The sequence below is a fragment of the Sodiomyces alcalophilus genome (genome assembly GCF_042370955.1).
Source record: "Sodiomyces alcalophilus JCM 7366 unplaced genomic scaffold ACRALscaffold_4, whole genome shotgun sequence".
Lineage (NCBI taxonomy): Eukaryota > Fungi > Ascomycota > Sordariomycetes > Glomerellales > Plectosphaerellaceae > Sodiomyces > Sodiomyces alcalophilus.
The window spans coordinates 4,424,521-4,442,077 of NW_027263535.1; the positions used below are offsets into that span (position 1 = coordinate 4,424,521).

At 55.1% G+C, this 17,557-nt stretch overlaps 6 protein-coding genes across 6 annotated transcripts; 3 read left to right on the forward strand and 3 right to left on the reverse strand.

Annotated features, from left to right (window-relative positions):
• Positions 1–139: 139 nt before the first annotated feature.
• Positions 140–829, forward strand: ACRALDRAFT_1056992 (uncharacterized protein; the record flags this gene model as incomplete). The annotated part of the gene is made up of 2 exons (XM_071015901.1): positions 140–342; positions 439–829. 2 exons carry the CDS (start codon positions 140–142, stop codon positions 827–829), a joined length of 594 nt encoding a protein of 197 aa, XP_070875204.1.
• Positions 830–1,443: 614 nt separating this feature from the next.
• Positions 1,444–4,419, reverse strand: ACRALDRAFT_2042370 (uncharacterized protein; the record flags this gene model as incomplete). Its single annotated transcript, XM_071021239.1, has 3 exons — positions 1,444–3,117; positions 3,155–3,983; positions 4,181–4,419. 3 exons carry the CDS (start codon positions 4,417–4,419, stop codon positions 1,444–1,446), a joined length of 2,742 nt encoding a protein of 913 aa, XP_070875205.1.
• A 2,758-nt stretch (positions 4,420–7,177) lies between these two features.
• On the reverse strand, positions 7,178–9,315 carry ACRALDRAFT_2035221 (uncharacterized protein). Its single transcript, XM_071020774.1, has 2 exons — positions 8,498–9,315; positions 7,178–8,436 (listed from the first exon to the last, which is right to left on the reverse strand). Exons 1-2 carry the CDS (start codon positions 9,172–9,174, stop codon positions 7,887–7,889), a joined length of 1,227 nt encoding a protein of 408 aa, XP_070875206.1. The 5' UTR covers positions 9,175–9,315; the 3' UTR covers positions 7,178–7,886.
• A 600-nt stretch (positions 9,316–9,915) lies between these two features.
• ACRALDRAFT_1034190 (uncharacterized protein) lies at positions 9,916–10,808 on the forward strand (the record flags this gene model as incomplete). Its single annotated transcript, XM_071014964.1, has 3 exons — positions 9,916–10,375; positions 10,480–10,501; positions 10,562–10,808. 3 exons carry the CDS (start codon positions 9,916–9,918, stop codon positions 10,806–10,808), a joined length of 729 nt encoding a protein of 242 aa, XP_070875207.1.
• Positions 10,809–11,682: 874 nt separating this feature from the next.
• ACRALDRAFT_2042373 (uncharacterized protein) lies at positions 11,683–14,506 on the reverse strand (the record flags this gene model as incomplete). The annotated part of the gene is made up of 3 exons (XM_071021240.1): positions 11,683–11,788; positions 11,846–12,966; positions 13,046–14,506. 3 exons carry the CDS (start codon positions 14,504–14,506, stop codon positions 11,683–11,685), a joined length of 2,688 nt encoding a protein of 895 aa, XP_070875208.1.
• A 720-nt stretch (positions 14,507–15,226) lies between these two features.
• On the forward strand, positions 15,227–17,300 carry ACRALDRAFT_1076505 (uncharacterized protein; the record flags this gene model as incomplete). Its single annotated transcript, XM_071018516.1, has 4 exons — positions 15,227–15,260; positions 15,377–16,586; positions 16,667–16,971; positions 17,056–17,300. 4 exons carry the CDS (start codon positions 15,227–15,229, stop codon positions 17,298–17,300), a joined length of 1,794 nt encoding a protein of 597 aa, XP_070875209.1.
• Between the last annotated feature and the right edge of the window lie 257 nt (positions 17,301–17,557).

Genomic DNA, 17,557 nt, shown 5'->3' on the forward strand with positions numbered 1-17,557 from the left:
TACCTTGACAAACGGCCATCCCTAGCACAGTTCCACCCTTGGTTCCCAGTCTGCTTCCAACTCCCTCTCAATCGTCGACTTTTCTTCCTGAATTACCCGTCGGTGCAACACTGTCGAGTCGCGTCAACCTCCCATCACCATGTCTATCAAAGGCCCTACCCCGCAGGAGCACGATGGCAGCGGCCTGCGCATCGGCATCGTCCACGCCCGCTGGAACGCGACCATCATCGAACCCCTCCTCAATGGCGCCAAGGGCAAGCTCCTCGCCTGCGGTGTCAAAGAGTCCAACATTGTGATACAATCCGTCCCCGGGTCGTGGGAGCTGCCAATTGCCGTCCAGAGGTATGTCCCTTGAAGACGACTCTCCCCTGTTACCCCTCCCCCCACCACCACTTTTTCCCGCCCTCTCGCAGCCTCGTTTTGACGCGACCTCCCTAGACTCTTCGCCGCCTCGCAAATCCAACACTCCAAGGGCGGCTCCGAATCGGCAGGCGACCTCCTCGCCTCCTCCACCGCCGACTTGGCCTCCTTCTCCGCCGACAGGACCACCGGCGGCCCGTTCGACGCCATCATCGCCATCGGCGTCCTCATCAAGGGCGAGACCATGCACTTCGAGTACATCGCCGATGCGGTATCGCACGGCCTCATGCGCGTGCAGCTCGATACCGGCGTCCCCGTCATATTCGGCGTCCTGACCGTGCTCAACGACGAGCAGGCGCAGGCGCGCGCCGGCATCAACGGCGGTCACAACCACGGCGAGGACTGGGGTCTCGCCGCTGTCGAGCTGGGCGTGAAACGAAACGCGTGGGCGGCGGGCAAGATTGAGTAGAGATGAACAGCAGATCAAAGAAAAGATATAATACAATTGGCTAGACATTCTGACACGATACGTTAATCGTGACCGGCAAAGATTATGACTTGCAAAGCCGCATCTGCCTCGGTGCATCGGTTGGCGAGAGCCTGCCTACATCAAGGACCGAGTCAATTCATCCCACGGAGCACGTTACCGTACGTAGATGCTAAAGCAGTGGCTCTGAACGGAAGATACGTCGGATGCAGTAAACTGGGCGGACGTTGGTCGACGATACGTCTTGTACTTTGGAATTATCGAAGAATTATGACAATGTATATGATGACCGGCAGTATGCGAGCACCGTCTTTTTTCCGTGTCCAGATACCTTTTGGTGGTTGAATATGGTTGACGCCCAACATGAACCGACTCAGCGCCTGTATACAAAAACATTCGAGCCCATACGTACAGACTGAGCAGTGAGTTCAATCCTTCGTGTCTTTTTTTTTTGGACTAAGCAGTTTCGCTTCGCATGCAAGCCTCCAGAGAATCAACTGATTATTGTATGGTATGAACAGCGTACGGTGGCCGGTGTTGGTATGCCCAGGTTCTCGTCTCTCCTCTCCTGCGCCGCCCGCTTCTATAGTCGCTCCTCACAAAATCAACGCACCCAAGTCCGGGTCGATAATCTTCTTCGACCTCCACATCGACCGCTTTTTCTCACGCTTCGCCTTCATGGCCTTCCACCCCTTCTCGTCATCATCGTCATCGTCGTTGTCCGGCTTCCCTCGGGAGTCCGGCTGCGGCACCGGAGGTGAAGACGTCTTCCCCACTGGCCTGATGGTGGGTTGATCCCATGCGTTCAGCACGTTGGGCATGGTCGAGGCACGACGGGCGCCCGGGAAGTCCCGGACGGAGCCCTGGTCTTCGGAGACGGGCGGGGGCATCTGTGAGACAGGCCTGTAACGGCCGGGCAGTCCCACGTTGCTGCGCTCCGAAGGAGCAATGGAAGGAGTGTATCCGCCGATGGGACCGGGATGAATCCAAGACTCGGAACTAGGCTGTACCATGCTCATAGTCCGCATGCGCGGGTCGAGGGATGGGTGGTGCGGTTCCATGCCGAAGGACATGGGATCACCCAAGAAGGACTGCCGTTGCGGGTTCATGTCTGGATTGGAAGGCATCGGCATGTGACTCATGGGCCGAGCGCCCATGGAGGGATTGGCACCCCCGGCCATCATCTGCATGAACTGCATCTGCATCTGCATAAACTGTTGCATTTGCTGGTTCATCTGAATTTGTGCCTGATCCCCCGGCGAGAGCATCATTGGCGGCATTTGCTGCATGCCTCCTCCCGCGCCACCGTACATCATGTGTGGAGGGATGCCGTTCGCGGCGGGATCCCAGGCCGCACTGCCGTTGGCCATGGCCGGGTTGAAGCCATGATGAGCATCGACCTGGGGGCTGCCTCGTCGCATGGCACGCGAGCGCTCTTCGCTGGCGATGACGCCGACTAGGCCGCCGGGTGGGAGGACACCTTGAGCTTGGGGAAGGGTCAATCCGCCGGAGAGGTTCATAGATTCGCGTGGAGGCCCGTTGACCAGACCAGCGCCGAGGAACGGATCCTGGGGTAGCCGCCTGGCAAAAGCGGGCAACTGAGAAGCCCTGTTTCCGGCTTGAGACGCCGCGGTATTCCCCATGCCCGAGGTGGGTCGGTTGGGCGGCTGAAGAAGCATGGAGGCGCGTAAATCCGGGTGCGATCCCATGGTGCTCAGGCGGTTCGGTGGCTTGTTCTTGTTCGGGAACCCGTGGGCGGCTAATATGGCGAGTGGGATCTCTTCGTCCTCGTCTCCGTCGTCCTCGGCCTTGAGGGGCGGTGCGGTTCCCGGCTGACCGGGGAGAGCTAGTAGAGTGGGCGAACTCATGGACGCCTGCAGGCTCGGGCGAGAGGAGGGCAGTGAGCTGGACGATTCACCGGTGACCTTCATCATTTGCTGGCGGTAGATGGTCATGTGCGCCTCTTGCTTCCTTCTCTGCTTGGCGGCCTGTTTGGCTTTTTCCATTTCGTCATCGTCGTCATCATAATCATCCTCCTCGTCATTCTGTCCGTCGGTCGAGGGGTCGCCTGTGTCCGTCGCGGACCCCTTGCGCTCGATATCCTGGCGATAACGTTCGAATTGAGCGGGCGTCATGACCTTATTCCGCGGGGGGCTGGGCGCTCGTGAGACGAAGCGGTTGGCGATGCGGGATGACTGGGCCAAGCCTCCCTCGAAGATATTGTCGTCGGTTGGCCTCTTCTCGGACGAGGAGCTCGATGGAGTGATTTCCTTCCGCCGGGGCATGCCAGACGGCGAGGGGCGCCACAGTCGCAGGCTTCTCGGGATGTTCTGAACCACCGAGCAGCTGGCTGGCAGCCAGGGAATCCTTGAGAAGATTAACATCCTCGTCCTCTACTATATCCGACGGCCGCCTGCTGGGGGTAAAGCTGAGGGGGGAAGCATGGCGAGGAACGGGCGGCGGCGAGCTGGGGTTCGACCTGGCGTTCAATAAACGATCGTTCGAGTGCTGGCTGCTCCACGAATGCGGCGAGGGTTCCACATTCGCAGCGTGGTCGATGTGGATCGGAGTCGGAGCAAGGTGGGTTTGCCGGGTTCCTGGCTGAGATGGCGGGCCGGTCGGTTCGTTGGGTGCACTTCCTTCGCGAGGGAGCGCCTTCAGCGTCATGACGCTATTTCGCTTGAACTTGCCGTCGAACATTTGGCCAAAATCCGACCCCATATCCATGGAAAAGTCATTCTGGGCATCTAGCTTGGGCGGCGTGGCTGTGCTGGAAGTAGACGAGGTAAGCCCCCGTGGACGGCTGGCCAAGTCGCCGTCCAGGGTCGAAGTTCGCGCGGTGGACGGTGTAGAAGGGAGCGGGTGGTCTGCCACGGAGGGTACGACGGGTGGTGGATGTTTCCTCTGGCCGAATGAAAAAGTCCTTCCGGCCCTTTCGAGAAAGCCACGAGACGGAGGCTTGGGGGACGCTGGATCAGTCATTTTTCCGCGCGGGGTTTTAGTCGAAGCCTTCCATTCTTCTTGTGTTCCTTGTTGGTGGGTAATGTCGGCGGAGGATGGTGCAGTCGAGACTTGGCTATGGCGTGAGGAAGTATCGGTGGAAGTAGTTTTGGTGGTATTGGATGACCCACTGCCCCTGAGGTCCGAGTCAGTCTAGAGTTAATTAGGTAGCGGAATGCCAAGAGATAAAGAGGATCCCTTTGCTGAGATGAGTGGCAGGGATGTAGTACGATCAAGGTCTCGCGAGACCAGCAGACAGGAATGCATGGCTCGAATTTCTAATGGAAAACGGGGGAGGTAAAATGGTTAAATGAAAATGGGACGACAACTCACCTGTTGGCCAGGCCGGCGAACATGTTATCCTCCACCGAAGTCTGGGATAGGCTCGGCCTGTGGATAGGAAGGGTTGTTGTCTTGGCCATTCTCGCACCGCCATCAAAGGTCTTGCCGGTACCAACCTCTGTCCTTGTCAAGACTCGGAACGACGGGCCCCCTGATGTTGGTGCATTCTGCAATTCTTCGTCGGCGGCGGACGGTTTCCGCCTCCCAAAGCCGACCGAGAATTTGGGCATGTAGAAAGGTAGCCGTGGGCCCGGATCGATGGAAGTTTTGCTTCAAGGCGAGATGGCAAAAAAGATCAGGAATGAGTTTGGGACAAATAGCAGCCTGCCCAAAACGCTGGTCCGATATGAAGCAGAGAGATTGAAAAAAAAAAAAAGAATAAAAACAATAAAATCAACAGCGATGGTGACGTGGTCGAAAGTGAACCTGGGCCGACAAGACTAATACTAATACGAGGTCGGCTGCAGTTTAGTGCGATAGCGACGGGAGCAGGCGAGTGAGATTTCGGAACGTTTCTGTAGCAGCAAGGCGGTCGGGGTTGCCCGGTGACACGACGTACGGGCAATGAAGAAGTATCGCTGTTGAAGAGCATCGGACGGTCAGCCAGTCAATCTTTGTCAGATGGCATGTTCTCCCGATGTGCAATGACGGGGGGCTTCCAGCACTATGTGATGATCTCCGACAACGGTGATGGTCGGCCCTGTCGACGCTTCGTCGGACGAAGGAACCAAGTCAAGTGTCTTTGGATCCGCCGAGCGAGGGCCAGAAAGGCGTACAAGGGGGATGTGGTCCAAGGGGATGGGCGCACCAGTCGAGGCACAGAGAAGAAAGACTCGACTCGGGACATACCTTAAAAAGGGATGGACAGGTCGTTCGAGATGATTAAGATATTAGCGGATTATTAGTCGCAAAGTATGTACCACATGAAGAGGACGTCGGCCAGGATATTCCCAAGTGAGTGTCGGTGTAATGGCGGCGTGGGCGGCTTTCGTACGATGGCAGCAAGTCCCAATCAGGGATAAAGAAGGCCAAGCAGAAAAGAAAAGAAAAAGAAAGACGAGGTGGGCGAGGTAAAAGAGAAGAAAGAAGGAGGCGGGAGAGAAGGAAAAAAAAAAAAGATGAAAGCAGCGATGGAGACGTCAACCAAAACGAACGCTGTAGGACTGGCCCGGTCGTTGGGGTCGGGGAATTTATGAGTGGATAACGACGAAAAGGGCCGCACGGAAGAAAGAACGGACGATGGCTTTTGAGGCTTGTGGGAAACGTAAACCGTTCAAAAGCGCCACCTACTCTCCTGCGAATGAACGTATGGGTTGGTGGATGGGGGTCGGGTCGAGAGAGGCGAGAAAGGTGAGGGTTGATAGAACGGAGAAGGGAAATGGAAATGGAAGTGAAAGTGAAAGTGGAAGTAGAAGAAAAGTGGTTCGTCGGCCGTGTTGGTCACAAAGCAAAGGCCGGCCCCTAGGCCCCAGGGATCTGTGCTTTTAGAGGCCCAAAGGGAAACGAATCGAATCCTCTCCAGCGGATGGTCACCTCACTACCTAACCACCAGTATTGTACCGCCGGCAGGACATCGTATTCCAACAGCCCATGTCGTTTTTTTTACTTCTTTTTCCCAGTGCTCAACGTAACAGTTTCTCAGGTACATAGGTACGTTGTAGGTAGGTATTCTCCTTCGGCTAAGCCGCTGGCACGGTGGATGGGGAATGATGCCATTGGCCAGTCCCAAGGCGGTTAGCAACTCGACTGAGCCATCACGGTATCTTTTACTGATGATTAGCGCTTCCCGGTCCCGCCCCTTGGCTCATTGGATGCACTGTGTGGAGATACGGAGTACATAAATAGATGGCGGATGAAGCGCTCGTACGTACGTGAGAATGAGGGTAAAAAAGAAGGATTAATATTGGTCTTCCATTGCTCACTTTAGGACTTGAGGGCGTTTAGGTCTTTAATGTTACTGTATCTACGAGATGATCACTACGTACAACGTATATGTTTTGTCTCAGAAGATTCTAGGTCGCTTCATTGGCTGGTAAAAAGGGGGAAAATTACCTACAACGTATGCATTCCTGTACTAGCAGCGGATGGTGCAAGGGCAGAGCTGACCAGGACCACGCCACAGTCAATCAGCCTGGAAGCCAAGAACCGGATCCTAAATCTCGACAATCGACTGTCCAGAAGTACATTGTAATTACTACGTTATAGTGTACATGACCACCCACCCATCCCCAATATCGATCGCACTCCTGGGCTGTACCATAGGGAGAAGCCGCGTCTTTTGAATAAATGTTCCGGAGTAGATACATACATACATCGTCCCGAGACTAGCGACTTGGTGCCTAAGCCGGTGCAAACTCTTATCAGACTAGAATAATGCGCTTATCCCTTCTGCACGGAAGGCTCCAGGCCCTTGGGAATGCAGATACAAGACCGATTGCAGTCGATGCTAGACGAGCTGGACCTTGCGTTCCTTGCAGACCATCACTAACTGGACGACTGGCCTGTCGATTACTTCGTAATACATTACGCTCTCGACTGACTGCCGATTACTTTGTACGTTCTCGGCTGGTGACACCCAATCCCAACTTTTGCACCCGGCACACCAACAGCTGGGACGATATCCGTGGTTAACTGTATGTACACTATCAAGTTAAAACAGGAATCAAGATATAGTGTAGTAGCAAAAGACCCATAAAGAACCAGTCTCTGACATCTTGGTCTGGGTGGTAATTTTACCAAAAATGGCATTCGCCAAGCTGATCGGTTGCAAAGTTCTGCCTCGTCCAGTCACCGAGCCGGCCGCGGCCCATCTCCAACCAACCCCTCGATCGTACCTCGCGCTAAAGAACTAGGTACCCCTGGCGATGCGCGGGCTGCCAATGACCAGGCATTTGCCAAAGTGAGTTGGTGTGTTGGCCCAGAAAAAAAAAGAAAAAAAAGCTTCGTTTAATGTCGACCTCCGCGGTCGTGCTTGGGACCCAATCAGATCAAGTCGGTTCTGCGATGGTTTCATCGTGCTTACAAACGGGCTCGAGAGACGTCGTCATAGATGGGTATTGCGAAACACCTGGCGCATTATATCTAGTCAGTCCACTGCAGTCGGGCTACAATTTGCTGGTTCTCGTCTTTCCTGTCCCGCCGTCCCAGGTTCGCTCCAAGCGGACATTGCAGATCATATCCAGAACAGCATCTATGGGTAGGTGGCCTGAGTGTTAGTGACATGCAGACCAATGGTCGAATCCTTATTATGCGCAAATTGGACCCATTGACATAGGGCAGGTGTCTTGAAAGGCATTACCTGTATGTATGTACGGAAAATGGAGAGGATGGTTTTCCAACAAGAGTCTGCTGTGTTGTAAATTGCTACCCAGACAGGCCAAAAGAGTTGCCATTCAATGCCACCTCAAGAAATCCGACCACATAGTGTTATCTAGACATGGAAAAGAAAGATCTGAGCCTCTAGTCCTTACTGTCTGCCGTTGGTGTCGTTGCAACAAGACCTAGCATGGTGATTCTTCAGACAAGACATTTGTCCAACAAGCCGCAACTCACCGAGCTCATTTCCCTCACCTAGGCGAACCGCTTGAACGGTCCCGTGTAACACCACAATGCAGATGCATCGGCACATCTGACGGTCACACAAGATTGATTACCTTTGGAACCCCTGGCCGAATCTGGGAACCCCCACCCCTGCCACTCAACTCGTCAATCCCTTCGCCGCTGCATTGGCCCTCTGTTGCCGAAGCGCCGTGCTGCTAATCTTGGACGAATAATCCTCCCTACTCCCGGGTTCGACGTCGTCCAAAGTCTCCTGCGCATCCAGCACGTCCACCTCGTACACATCCAGCTCCTTCCAACCGAGGCTCTTTCTCCTTTCATTGACCGCCTGTCCTCCCGCCCTCGTCTCCCCCGAGACCACGAGCGACTCGACCCCCTCGTCCGTGATGGTGGGCCCAAACGCGTCCTGAATCTCCACGCACTCCAGCTTGACCGTCCCGTCCCGGAACTCGGCCTCTATCCGGCCCGGTTCCCTCCGCGTGATAGACCTCGCCGGCCCCGTCGATCCCCACGTCTCCTTCCACCCTTCATCTCGTAGATCGAGGAGCGAGGAGACAAAGTCCACCACCGCCAGTGCCCGCTCGTCCCATGCCTGGACGTACTCGGCGAATTTCTTGTTCTTGAGCAGCGCATCCCCCGTGATGCCCACGATGAAGCGGCTGCTCTTGGACGACCCCGCGTTCCGGGATCTGCAGGAGGAGAGCTCCGCCGGTGAGCAGCAGCTTGTGGCCTGCGTGGAGGTAGTCGAACGTGCCGCCCAAACACACCGTCTGGTAGCTTTGTGGCCCGCCCCGACCTCCGTGCCCCGACGCGCCGTCGATATCTGTCGCTGCTTGCGCGGCCGTCGTCTTGTCGTTCATGGTCAGGCCACTCTCCACGGCGACCAGTTGGCTCTGTAGGATGGTCTGCCGCCGCTCCGCACACTCAAGGAACGAAGCCCGGACGCGGTAGGCCGCCTCGCCTTCGGGGTACAATATCAAGTTCCACGGGCGATACGTGCACGCAAACGTCGCCAGGTCCACGACGGCGGTGTTGTTGGCCACGACGGCCGCCTTGTTCCCGGCCTCTCCATATCGTCCCACGGGGTCGTGGTCATCGACGAGGAGGATGCGCGCGTCCACGGACCCCGGTCCACCTCCCACCTCGCCTGGGATGCCAGCGTCCGCGCATATGGCGGCGACGAGACTATACAGTCCGGCCAAGATACTCTGGGCGTGGGACCACGAGAGCCTCTTGTCCCGCGAACTGGTCCCGCTCAATATGGGGCTCACCACCGCAATGAATAACGTGGTTGGGCGGTCATGATTTCTGGTTTTCGTCAGAGCAGCCTGTAACGAAGGTCGGTACGCTGCGCTGAGGGAAACCCGCGTAGCTGGTGTTGGTGGTGGGGGGAGAAGGAGCAAAGAGGGGAACTCTTTGGAACTCATGATCTGTCGGGTTTTCCTTCGCCTTCTTTTATCCAACCATGAATCCCGGAACAGGGAGAAGAGATGTTCAGCTGGATATCACTAGGACTGTGAGAAATCGTGGCACAGGTAGGTATCTCTCCGTGATGGATGATGTCGTCGTCACGGGACCGTTACCCCACCACGGAACCTCGGTACCTCTCAGTTCGTACCTTACGAGTGTTACGTACGAAGTATCTTCAAGATAATCCGGTTACTAATCAGCAGCAAACCTCGACATAATAGTACGAATACGTATGTACTTCGCAAACTTATTACAGCGGTCAGGGTCGCTCAGAATCATTAACCCCGCAACGTCAGACCATGCAGTTGTGTAAAAAGGACGTCCTTTTGATCACCATTTCCCTTCACATCAATCATATATTAAATATATGTATTTCGAGTTTATTAGTCGCAAAGCAAAACCATTGATGGGAGACTTGGCACACGACGTAAAGCTCAAAAAATGTAGTTTGGGTCAATTTTTCATGAGACTTTTGTATTTGGTAGTTGTTTCGGCAGACAAATTACTGCGCTCTTTAAAAGCTTTTCATTCCCCCGCCTCAACACTAACTTTCCCTCACCACACCCGCCTTGCTCTAAACCTCTAAGCATCGAAACGCGCATAAGTGCGTCGTAGGATACACACGGAGCAACCTGGCAGGGGAGAGCAAACACCACCCGAATATCCCGGAATCCCCATACCTCGCGCGCTCGGGCGCCATGGCTACTAACACCAATCCCGACGTCAGCAACGCCGGCGCCGGCACCGGTACCGGCGCCGAGGCCGAATGCCGCCTGACCGTCCTCTGCAGCGGCAACGGATCCAACCTGCAAGCCCTGATCGATGCCACAGCCTCCGGCCAGATCCCGAGGAGCCGCATCGTCAAGGTCTTCGTCAACCGCAAGACCGCCTTCGCCGCGACCAGGGCCCAAAAGGCCGGCATCCCGTCCGACTACTTCAACCTCGTCTCCGGCGGCTTCCAGCAAAAGGGCGAGAAGGACGAGGCCAGGCTGAAAGACGCCCGCGCACGCTACGACGCCGCCCTCGCCGAGAAGGTCCTCGAGGACAAGCCCGACCTCGTTGTGCTGGCCGGTTGGATGCACGTCTTTGGCGAGCCGTTCCTGACACCAGTCGGTGCTGCCGGCGTCCCCGTGATCAACCTCCACCCGGCCCTTCCTGGTATGACTGACTCTTTGAGACGCCGAATCCCTTGCTTCTGTCAATCATGCTTTCTCTATTGTCCGTCAATCGTATGCTGATTGTGTCGTTTGCCGCCCCTCCAGGAAAATACGACGGTGCAAATGCGTAAGTCCTCCTTTCAAATGTCGTTTTTTGCTGCGGATTTAAATGCTCATGGGCCTTCAGAATCGAAAGAGCCTACCGAGACTTCCAGGCCGGCAAGCTTGAGAACGACCACACGGGTATCATGATCCATTATGTTACCATCGAGGTCGACAGGGGCGAGCCCATCATGACCCAGACGGTCGAGTGCCGCCAGGGCGACACTCTGGAGGATCTCGAGAACCGCATCCATGCCGCTGAGCATAGTCTGATCGTCCAGGCCACTGCAAAGGTCGTGGGCGACATCCTAGCCAAGCCGTCTTCAGGTTGACCAGTTAAAGAAACGCCTTTGAAGCATGTCTTTATTGAACTTTTAGCTTGCGTCCCTGCTTGCTCCTCTGCATCTGAACGCCGATTCAGCCAGGCCCTTGGTGGATTCTCTGCTTGATCAATCGACATTCCCGGGAAAGGAAGACGGGGGAAATATCACAAGTCCTGGCAGGGCGTAACAAGTCCAAATGAGATTTGTAGATAGATGCACAGCACAGTCGCTGTACCCAGGCTTCGCTTGATCTTGCGATGCCATGTCCTCTCCTCCGAGCATCATCCTTGTCACTTCGTCATCGCTTATTGGATTTTCGACTTCCAATCACTCATATCTTCTCATCATGATCGCCCAGATCCAGGTCGACCTACACCCGCACATCAGTCCGAGGGTGGTCAGTTTATATCAGGTATCAGGTGTATGGATAAAGGGGTAATGAGGGCGCATTCATCATGAGACACCGGAACTCAGACGTTCAATCCAATTTTGATGGCTGCAGAAAAAGGTCCTACGTTTTATCGACACTAGTAGTGCCTTGATTACTCGTTACCGTCCATTGTTCGAATCTCAAGCCGCCTGTCGTCTTTTCTCAAGTCTGATGAAAGGATATAATAACAACGTATCTACTGGCATAGCCACGTTTATTCTGAACCTCAACTACGTGTCTGACCATGATGTCGTCCGGGCCAGCTACGCCGACATAACCATTCATGGCCCCGGCATCCGCTACTCCTGGCTTGGCGAGGGGCAAAGAAACGCCATTCCGCACTGGAAAACACTCACACCTCATAGCCTATGTTGGTTTCGAAGAGGACAAGCCACGCTGCCGAATGTCAAACGGAGACTTAATCAACTCAGTTCATGTTCCTCAACTACCCCTTCAACGGGTCCCTTCAATGCCGCCCTGACTGGCCCCAGGGTCCACAGGGGGCGGACTTCGAGGTTCGCTAGACCCCGGGATGACATAGTTGGCGTATCGCTCGATCCTGTTTCCGAGAGTAAGCATGGTGCGAATCAAGGTCGAGACTCCAGATTTCACCTACATGATATGTTCATCCTGGAGCGTTCGGTACCGGAACTCCTTTCTACGATCGGGGATGTTGGTCTTTATCATCCTGTTCCCCGCCTTGCCCGGGAGGTGAAAGTCGGGTCCGAGCCACTGCTCCTTGATCGACCTCTCATAGCCGCTCTGCTTGACCGAATTCTTGGCCAACTCGCACATGTCGACAGAGGTCAGTTTGTAGATCTGGGCCGCGACGGCGTATTCCTCCATGAGCGGCTCCTTGGTGAAGGCGAACTGCAGCGGATCGTCCGTCGAGAGCGAGACGTTGAGGCCTCTCCTGAAGTACTGGTAGAACGGATTCCGTTCGTATGCCAAAAAGAGCGCGTTGTTGCTCAGGGGCGACATGGCAATGCCAATCTGGTCAAGGTAGTACACGTACTGCAGCAGCGGTACCTTGCGAAGCAGCAGGCCGTGGCTGATGCTGTGGCAGCAAAGTGCCGCGACGGCGAGATGCTCGCTATCGCCCGCCTCGCCGCAGTGCGGCCGCAGAACAAACGTGTTGAACCCCCTGCGTTTCCGCATCGCATTGAGCGACGTCATGTTGGAGAAGAGGTAGTAGATCCAGTAGCTATACGGGGGGTTCTGTTTGTAATCCCACACCTTGGGCACCGGGAACTTCTTGAACAGACGACGCTCGACTTTGCTCTCGTCGTCCACGCTATCGAAGCCGATGACCCTCTGGAGGAAGATGTGAAGCTTGGGGTGGCTCGATGGATCTTTGGAGACTTCAAATAGAGGCTGGAATACGTTTTTGACAACAGACTCGAAGCTGTCCATGAGACCGCTTGCCTTGTACACGTCGTACAGCCGGGGGATTTGGATCAGCCATCGCACATTGTGCGAAAACAGCTTGTTGTCAATCACCCATGCCGCAAGTTTGTCCCACTCATCGAGGGACTTGCCATAGATGGATATCCGCCACTCCACCATCTGATACTTGCTGGACTCGAGGTCGGAAATGACTTCTTTCGTAATCTCGGCAAGGTACCGTCCCTGGATGTAGTTGTCTGTTTTAAGGAATATGGTCCGAAGCCGTGATTCACCAATGGGGTTGTACTTGAGGTTGAACTTGTCGAAACGATGGAACGAATCCGTGTGTGCCTACCGATGCGAATTAGCGCGCCTAGTCTACAACCAAGATGCAACCCCCTACAGAGACGGGTCGACGGGGCAGACTCACATGCATGTCCAGAGTGTCGATACTCAAGTCGTAGGCAGTCAGGTTGATGCTCTGAAACACCTCCGCGAGGGTAAGGTGACGCCCGTCTCGGAACAACACAACCTCATCAGGAGACTTCTTCATCTTGCTCTTGATGAACCGCAAGAGGTGCTTCTGGTTCATGCAGGCCGAGTGGTGCACGTGAGTATCGACTTTGCGAACGTTGTAAAAGTCGCGGTGCGGCACCCTTTTGCTGTCCGCCGTCTCGTACTGCAGATTGAGAAGCGAGTAGAGGTTGAACCTGGCCTCGAGGTATTGTAGTCGGCGAAAAGCGAAGCTCTTGCTGGGTCCGTCCGAGGATACAAGGAGGATCCGATCAAGATCCATGTAGAAATTCCTGATCGTGGGTACCACGAAAGCCGGGCGATCCTGGCTCTCTGCCTCTGCGTCTTCATAGACCTGATACACGCCGTTATCATCGAGCTTGAAGGTCATGTCCGAGCCTCCAGGGACGGGAAGAAGGTCCTCCAACACAAAATCCCCTCCGATGTCCTGTCCGGCCTTCCGTTTCTTGGGAGTGCGCTTCGAAGGTCCCGCATCAGGTTCGGTCGAAGGTCGTTGGGACGTGGCCGGTGCTGGGAGGATGGCACTGCTTTGCAGGCTGGTCATGGCGCTGGTGGTTGGAGTCGCCCCATCCCTGTACATGGCATGCTGATGAGCCCAGGCCGGTTCCGGCGGAGGCGGGTAGATTTCCCACGACGGGTCGTCTTTGGGGTTGTCATCCGGGCCTTGAAGCGAAAGATTGATGTATCTCCGCCGTAGTTCCAAGATTTCTCGTACATTCTTGGAAATAGAGGCGAGTTCAGCAGTTATTTCGGGATCCGTATTCTCGTCGAAAAGACCCTGGGTAAGAGGGTCCGAGGCGGAATAGGGGTCAGTGACTGGTACGACGATGTTGCGAGAACCTCCGGCTCTGTCAGCCTGCCCTGGTAGCTCTTGGGCATTGGATGCCGCCGCCAAATCATGCGCTTCGATTCCCGTAGGGTAGACCGAAGGTGAAACGCTACGAGGCCGAGGTTGTGTCGGGTCGGTCGGCAGGCCAGGCAACGACGTCGATGTAGAGGGCTCGTCATCATGTTCGATGCTCCGCACAGAAGATGCACCGTCGCGAGATGCCCTCACCGGGGCGTTCGAGAGGGGACTTCCGCTCGGCGTAGCTCGAGGCCAAGTGTTACTAACGCTTGGCCTCTGTCCGATAGGGTTTCGCTGGTAGTATAGCTTGGCATCCTCTTGGTTCATTCGGCGTTCGTCCACCGGATCGTAAAACGTTGTCCGTTTCGGCATATCGCGGGGTAGCATGCCGTCTTGCAAATCGCTCTCCTGCGGTAGCGGGCGAGGCGTTTGAAATGGCAGGACGAAATCATCTTCCTGTCCAGTTGACCCTTCCGACTCTGTATCCCCTCGAACGTCGTGCTCCTCCATGTTGTCCTCCTCGTCAGACTCCGGGTCAGGATCCGGAAATAGAGCCCCCTGCTTTGGAGACGTAGAAGCGGAATGTGGATCTTCGTATTTTGTCTGTGCAACGAGCGTTGTCAGCTTTGTACGATGTGGTTATCAAAGAAGAGGATGCAAGAGAAAAGACGTACCAGTGCCCGTCACACGTTACACACAAGCCTTCGAGATAAGAGGGAAAAGGGGTTGGACCTACCAACCATGATGACCTGCTAGCAATTTCAATATTTACGAATACTCGGTAGCCACGTGCAAATGTCGGTGTACAACGTGTTCGTATATCAACGAAGGGGTAGGTATTGAGGCGTTGCAAAGGGGATTGGGCGAAAACAAAAAGACAAAGTCAAAGTGACTAGGAGTACATATACTCAGGTAATCATAGGTATATACGACGTACTAGCTCAGGCCGGGCGGTATGCACTCGTGACTCAACGGCGCGAAGGCACGTCACCCACCTTCCTAGGTCGGTAGTTAGGTACGATGTACGTAAGGAGGAGAGAAATGACTTCCGCTACCCCACCCCTAGGGCTTCTCCCGGCCCCACCCGTACAAACCAACCCAAAAGAAAATACAAAATCAGGCGGCTGAGCCACTCGGCAGCCGAGCCGTGCACATGGATCTTGCGATAAGGATTAATCGGAGTGTTCTTACTGGCTAAACCCTCGCCTAAACTTACCACTGGGGTAAAATATGCCTCTTGCGTCCGAAGCCTCTGCACAATGTCGTCATTTTCCAGATGCTGTCTCGGAAGCTTCAATTGACATCCCTGTCCTGAAGTACTCTTGGCATTAGTTGGTGACGAAGCGTGTTGGTGGACGTCCGCGATGAGCTCCCCTGGAGCCTCGTCGCGACGTAGGCTCTCGACTGTGGTTCATCCCGACTCCGATCCATATCCATATCCCCTCGCTACCCACGGAAATGGCACTTTGGCGACCCTCATCCGGAACCGCTCGAGTGCGAGTGTACGAGATGCCCAGACGACGGCCGACAAAGCCCTCCACTTCCATACAGGTGATGCCCTCAATGGGCACGACCACTGTCATCCCGTCGACAGGGACGGAAATGGGGACGACGTGGATGACACCACTCCCTTTCTTTGGCTCCGGAGCAGAGATCCTGACATGGACGATGCCCCACCCCGCCGCCGGACATCCGAGGAGCGCCGCCTGAGCCAGCTGATTTTCAGTCCGCAGATGAGGAGCATGCGCCTCATTGGAAACAGCAACCCCCGCTGTCAGTGGGAGAGGTATTGGAAAACCAAGGACCAACTCAAGGCTATGCCCCGGGCCCTGCGGCAGTATTACGAACGAAACAACGACCTCATCCGCATGTACCTCTATATCGACCAGTTGTTGGACTCTTCTGTGCCTCACGAGCTTTTGAACGAGTACTGCCAGTCTCTGGACGCATCTGCCTTCCGCCCCGTTGGCGCCCCTCGCACCATCTCTGAGGAGCCTCCTCTGGCGGACAACGCAACTAGAGCTACAGACAGGGGTAACGAGCCCACCGCCACGAGTGCCGCCCCGGCGGACGGCCTTCCCAATAACAAGCGCAAACGAAACCCGAAAGACATCTTCCGATCTACCGAGACAACGCCTCTGCTTGTCCCTACGGATCGCGACCAGGCAGCCTGGGACGAAGAGGAAGGTCGACCCAATGGCGACTACCCCAAGCCCGAAATCCCCTGGCTCGAAGGTGCCGATCTAGACAGCAGCGACCCTATCGTGACCATAGCTATCTGGGTCAACCTGTTTGCCAACTCGGTCCTGTTGGTGGCTAAGATTTTTGTCGTCGCCTCCGTTCCCTCCGTTTCCGTCCTTGCCAGTCTCGTCGACGCCGCACTCGATTTCCTGAGCACTGCCATCGTCTGGACAACCACCCGCCTCGTAGCCGCGAGCCAGAATGACCAGTTTCGATACCCCATCGGCCGAGGTCGTCTTGAACCCATAGGTGTCCTAGTATTTTCTATCGTCATGGTCACCTCCTTTTCCCAGGTCGCCTTGGAGGCTTTCCAGCGACTCGCATCGTCCGATCGCACCGTCATTCAACTGTTAGTGGTTGTTCCGTTGTTGTTCAGATGTTCCGCAATAGGGGTAAATCATCTCTCGCTAACGCTCGGAAACGTCTCAGGGGTGTCCCCGCCATGGCTGTCATGATTAGCACCGTCGTCATCAAGGGTGCCTGCTGGCTCTGGTGCCGCCTCGTGAAGAATTCGAGCGTTCGCGCCTTGGCCGACGACGCCATGACCGACGTGATCTTCAACACCGGCTCCATCTTCTTCCCCATTGTCGGTTTCTACGCCCATATCTGGTGGTTCGACGCCCTCGGTGGTCTCCTCCTTTCTCTGGTCGTCATCGTCAATTGGAGTCAGACCTCGATGCACCACGTGCGCAATTTGACGGGCTTCTCTGCCACTCCCGACGAGCGCAACCTATGTAAGTGAAAGGGAGAGTTTTTGTAAACTCCCACGCCGAAGTTTAGTCGGCGCTTCAGCTCCCTGACACGAACGTACCATCTAGTGCTGTATCTCACCATGCGCTTCTCGACCGCCATCAAGCAAATCCAGAATTTGCGCGCTTACCACGCCGGCGACAGACTATTCGTCGAGGTTGATATCGTCTTGTCGGCCGACATGCTTCTCAAGGATAGTCACGATCTCAGCGAGGTCATCACCTACTTCCTCGAATCTGTCCCGATCGTCGATCGAGCTTTTGTCCACGTTGATTACGCCACCTACAACTTTCAAACGCACATCAACACGTAATAGAACATGTCAGTACTTTGTTTTCTTTTGAATCCACTCCATGCTCTTGTCTTAGGAATTTGGTCAGAGGACAGTGTTTCAAACCGGACTTCGCAGAGAGCATCTCAAAGAAAATAACTAGAGAGATTAAATGACGCATATTCCGTTGGACACCTGGAACTTATAATGGGCTTTTTCTTGGACGGCTCCCAGATATTTGAAAGAAGAGTGAATACGTAGTTGGGTATTGCTGGCGCATGAGTTCCTGGAGTAAGGAC

Coding starts and splice junctions, on each gene's coding strand:
- ACRALDRAFT_2035221 (XM_071020774.1), bottom strand. CDS start 9,174: ATGAGTTCCAAAGAGTTCCCCTCTTTGCTCCTTCTCCCCCCACCACCA. Junction 8,437..8,497: donor ACGGTGTGTTTGGGCGGCAC/GTTCGACTACCT, acceptor CTCCTCCTGCAG/ATCCCGGAACGCGGGGTCGT.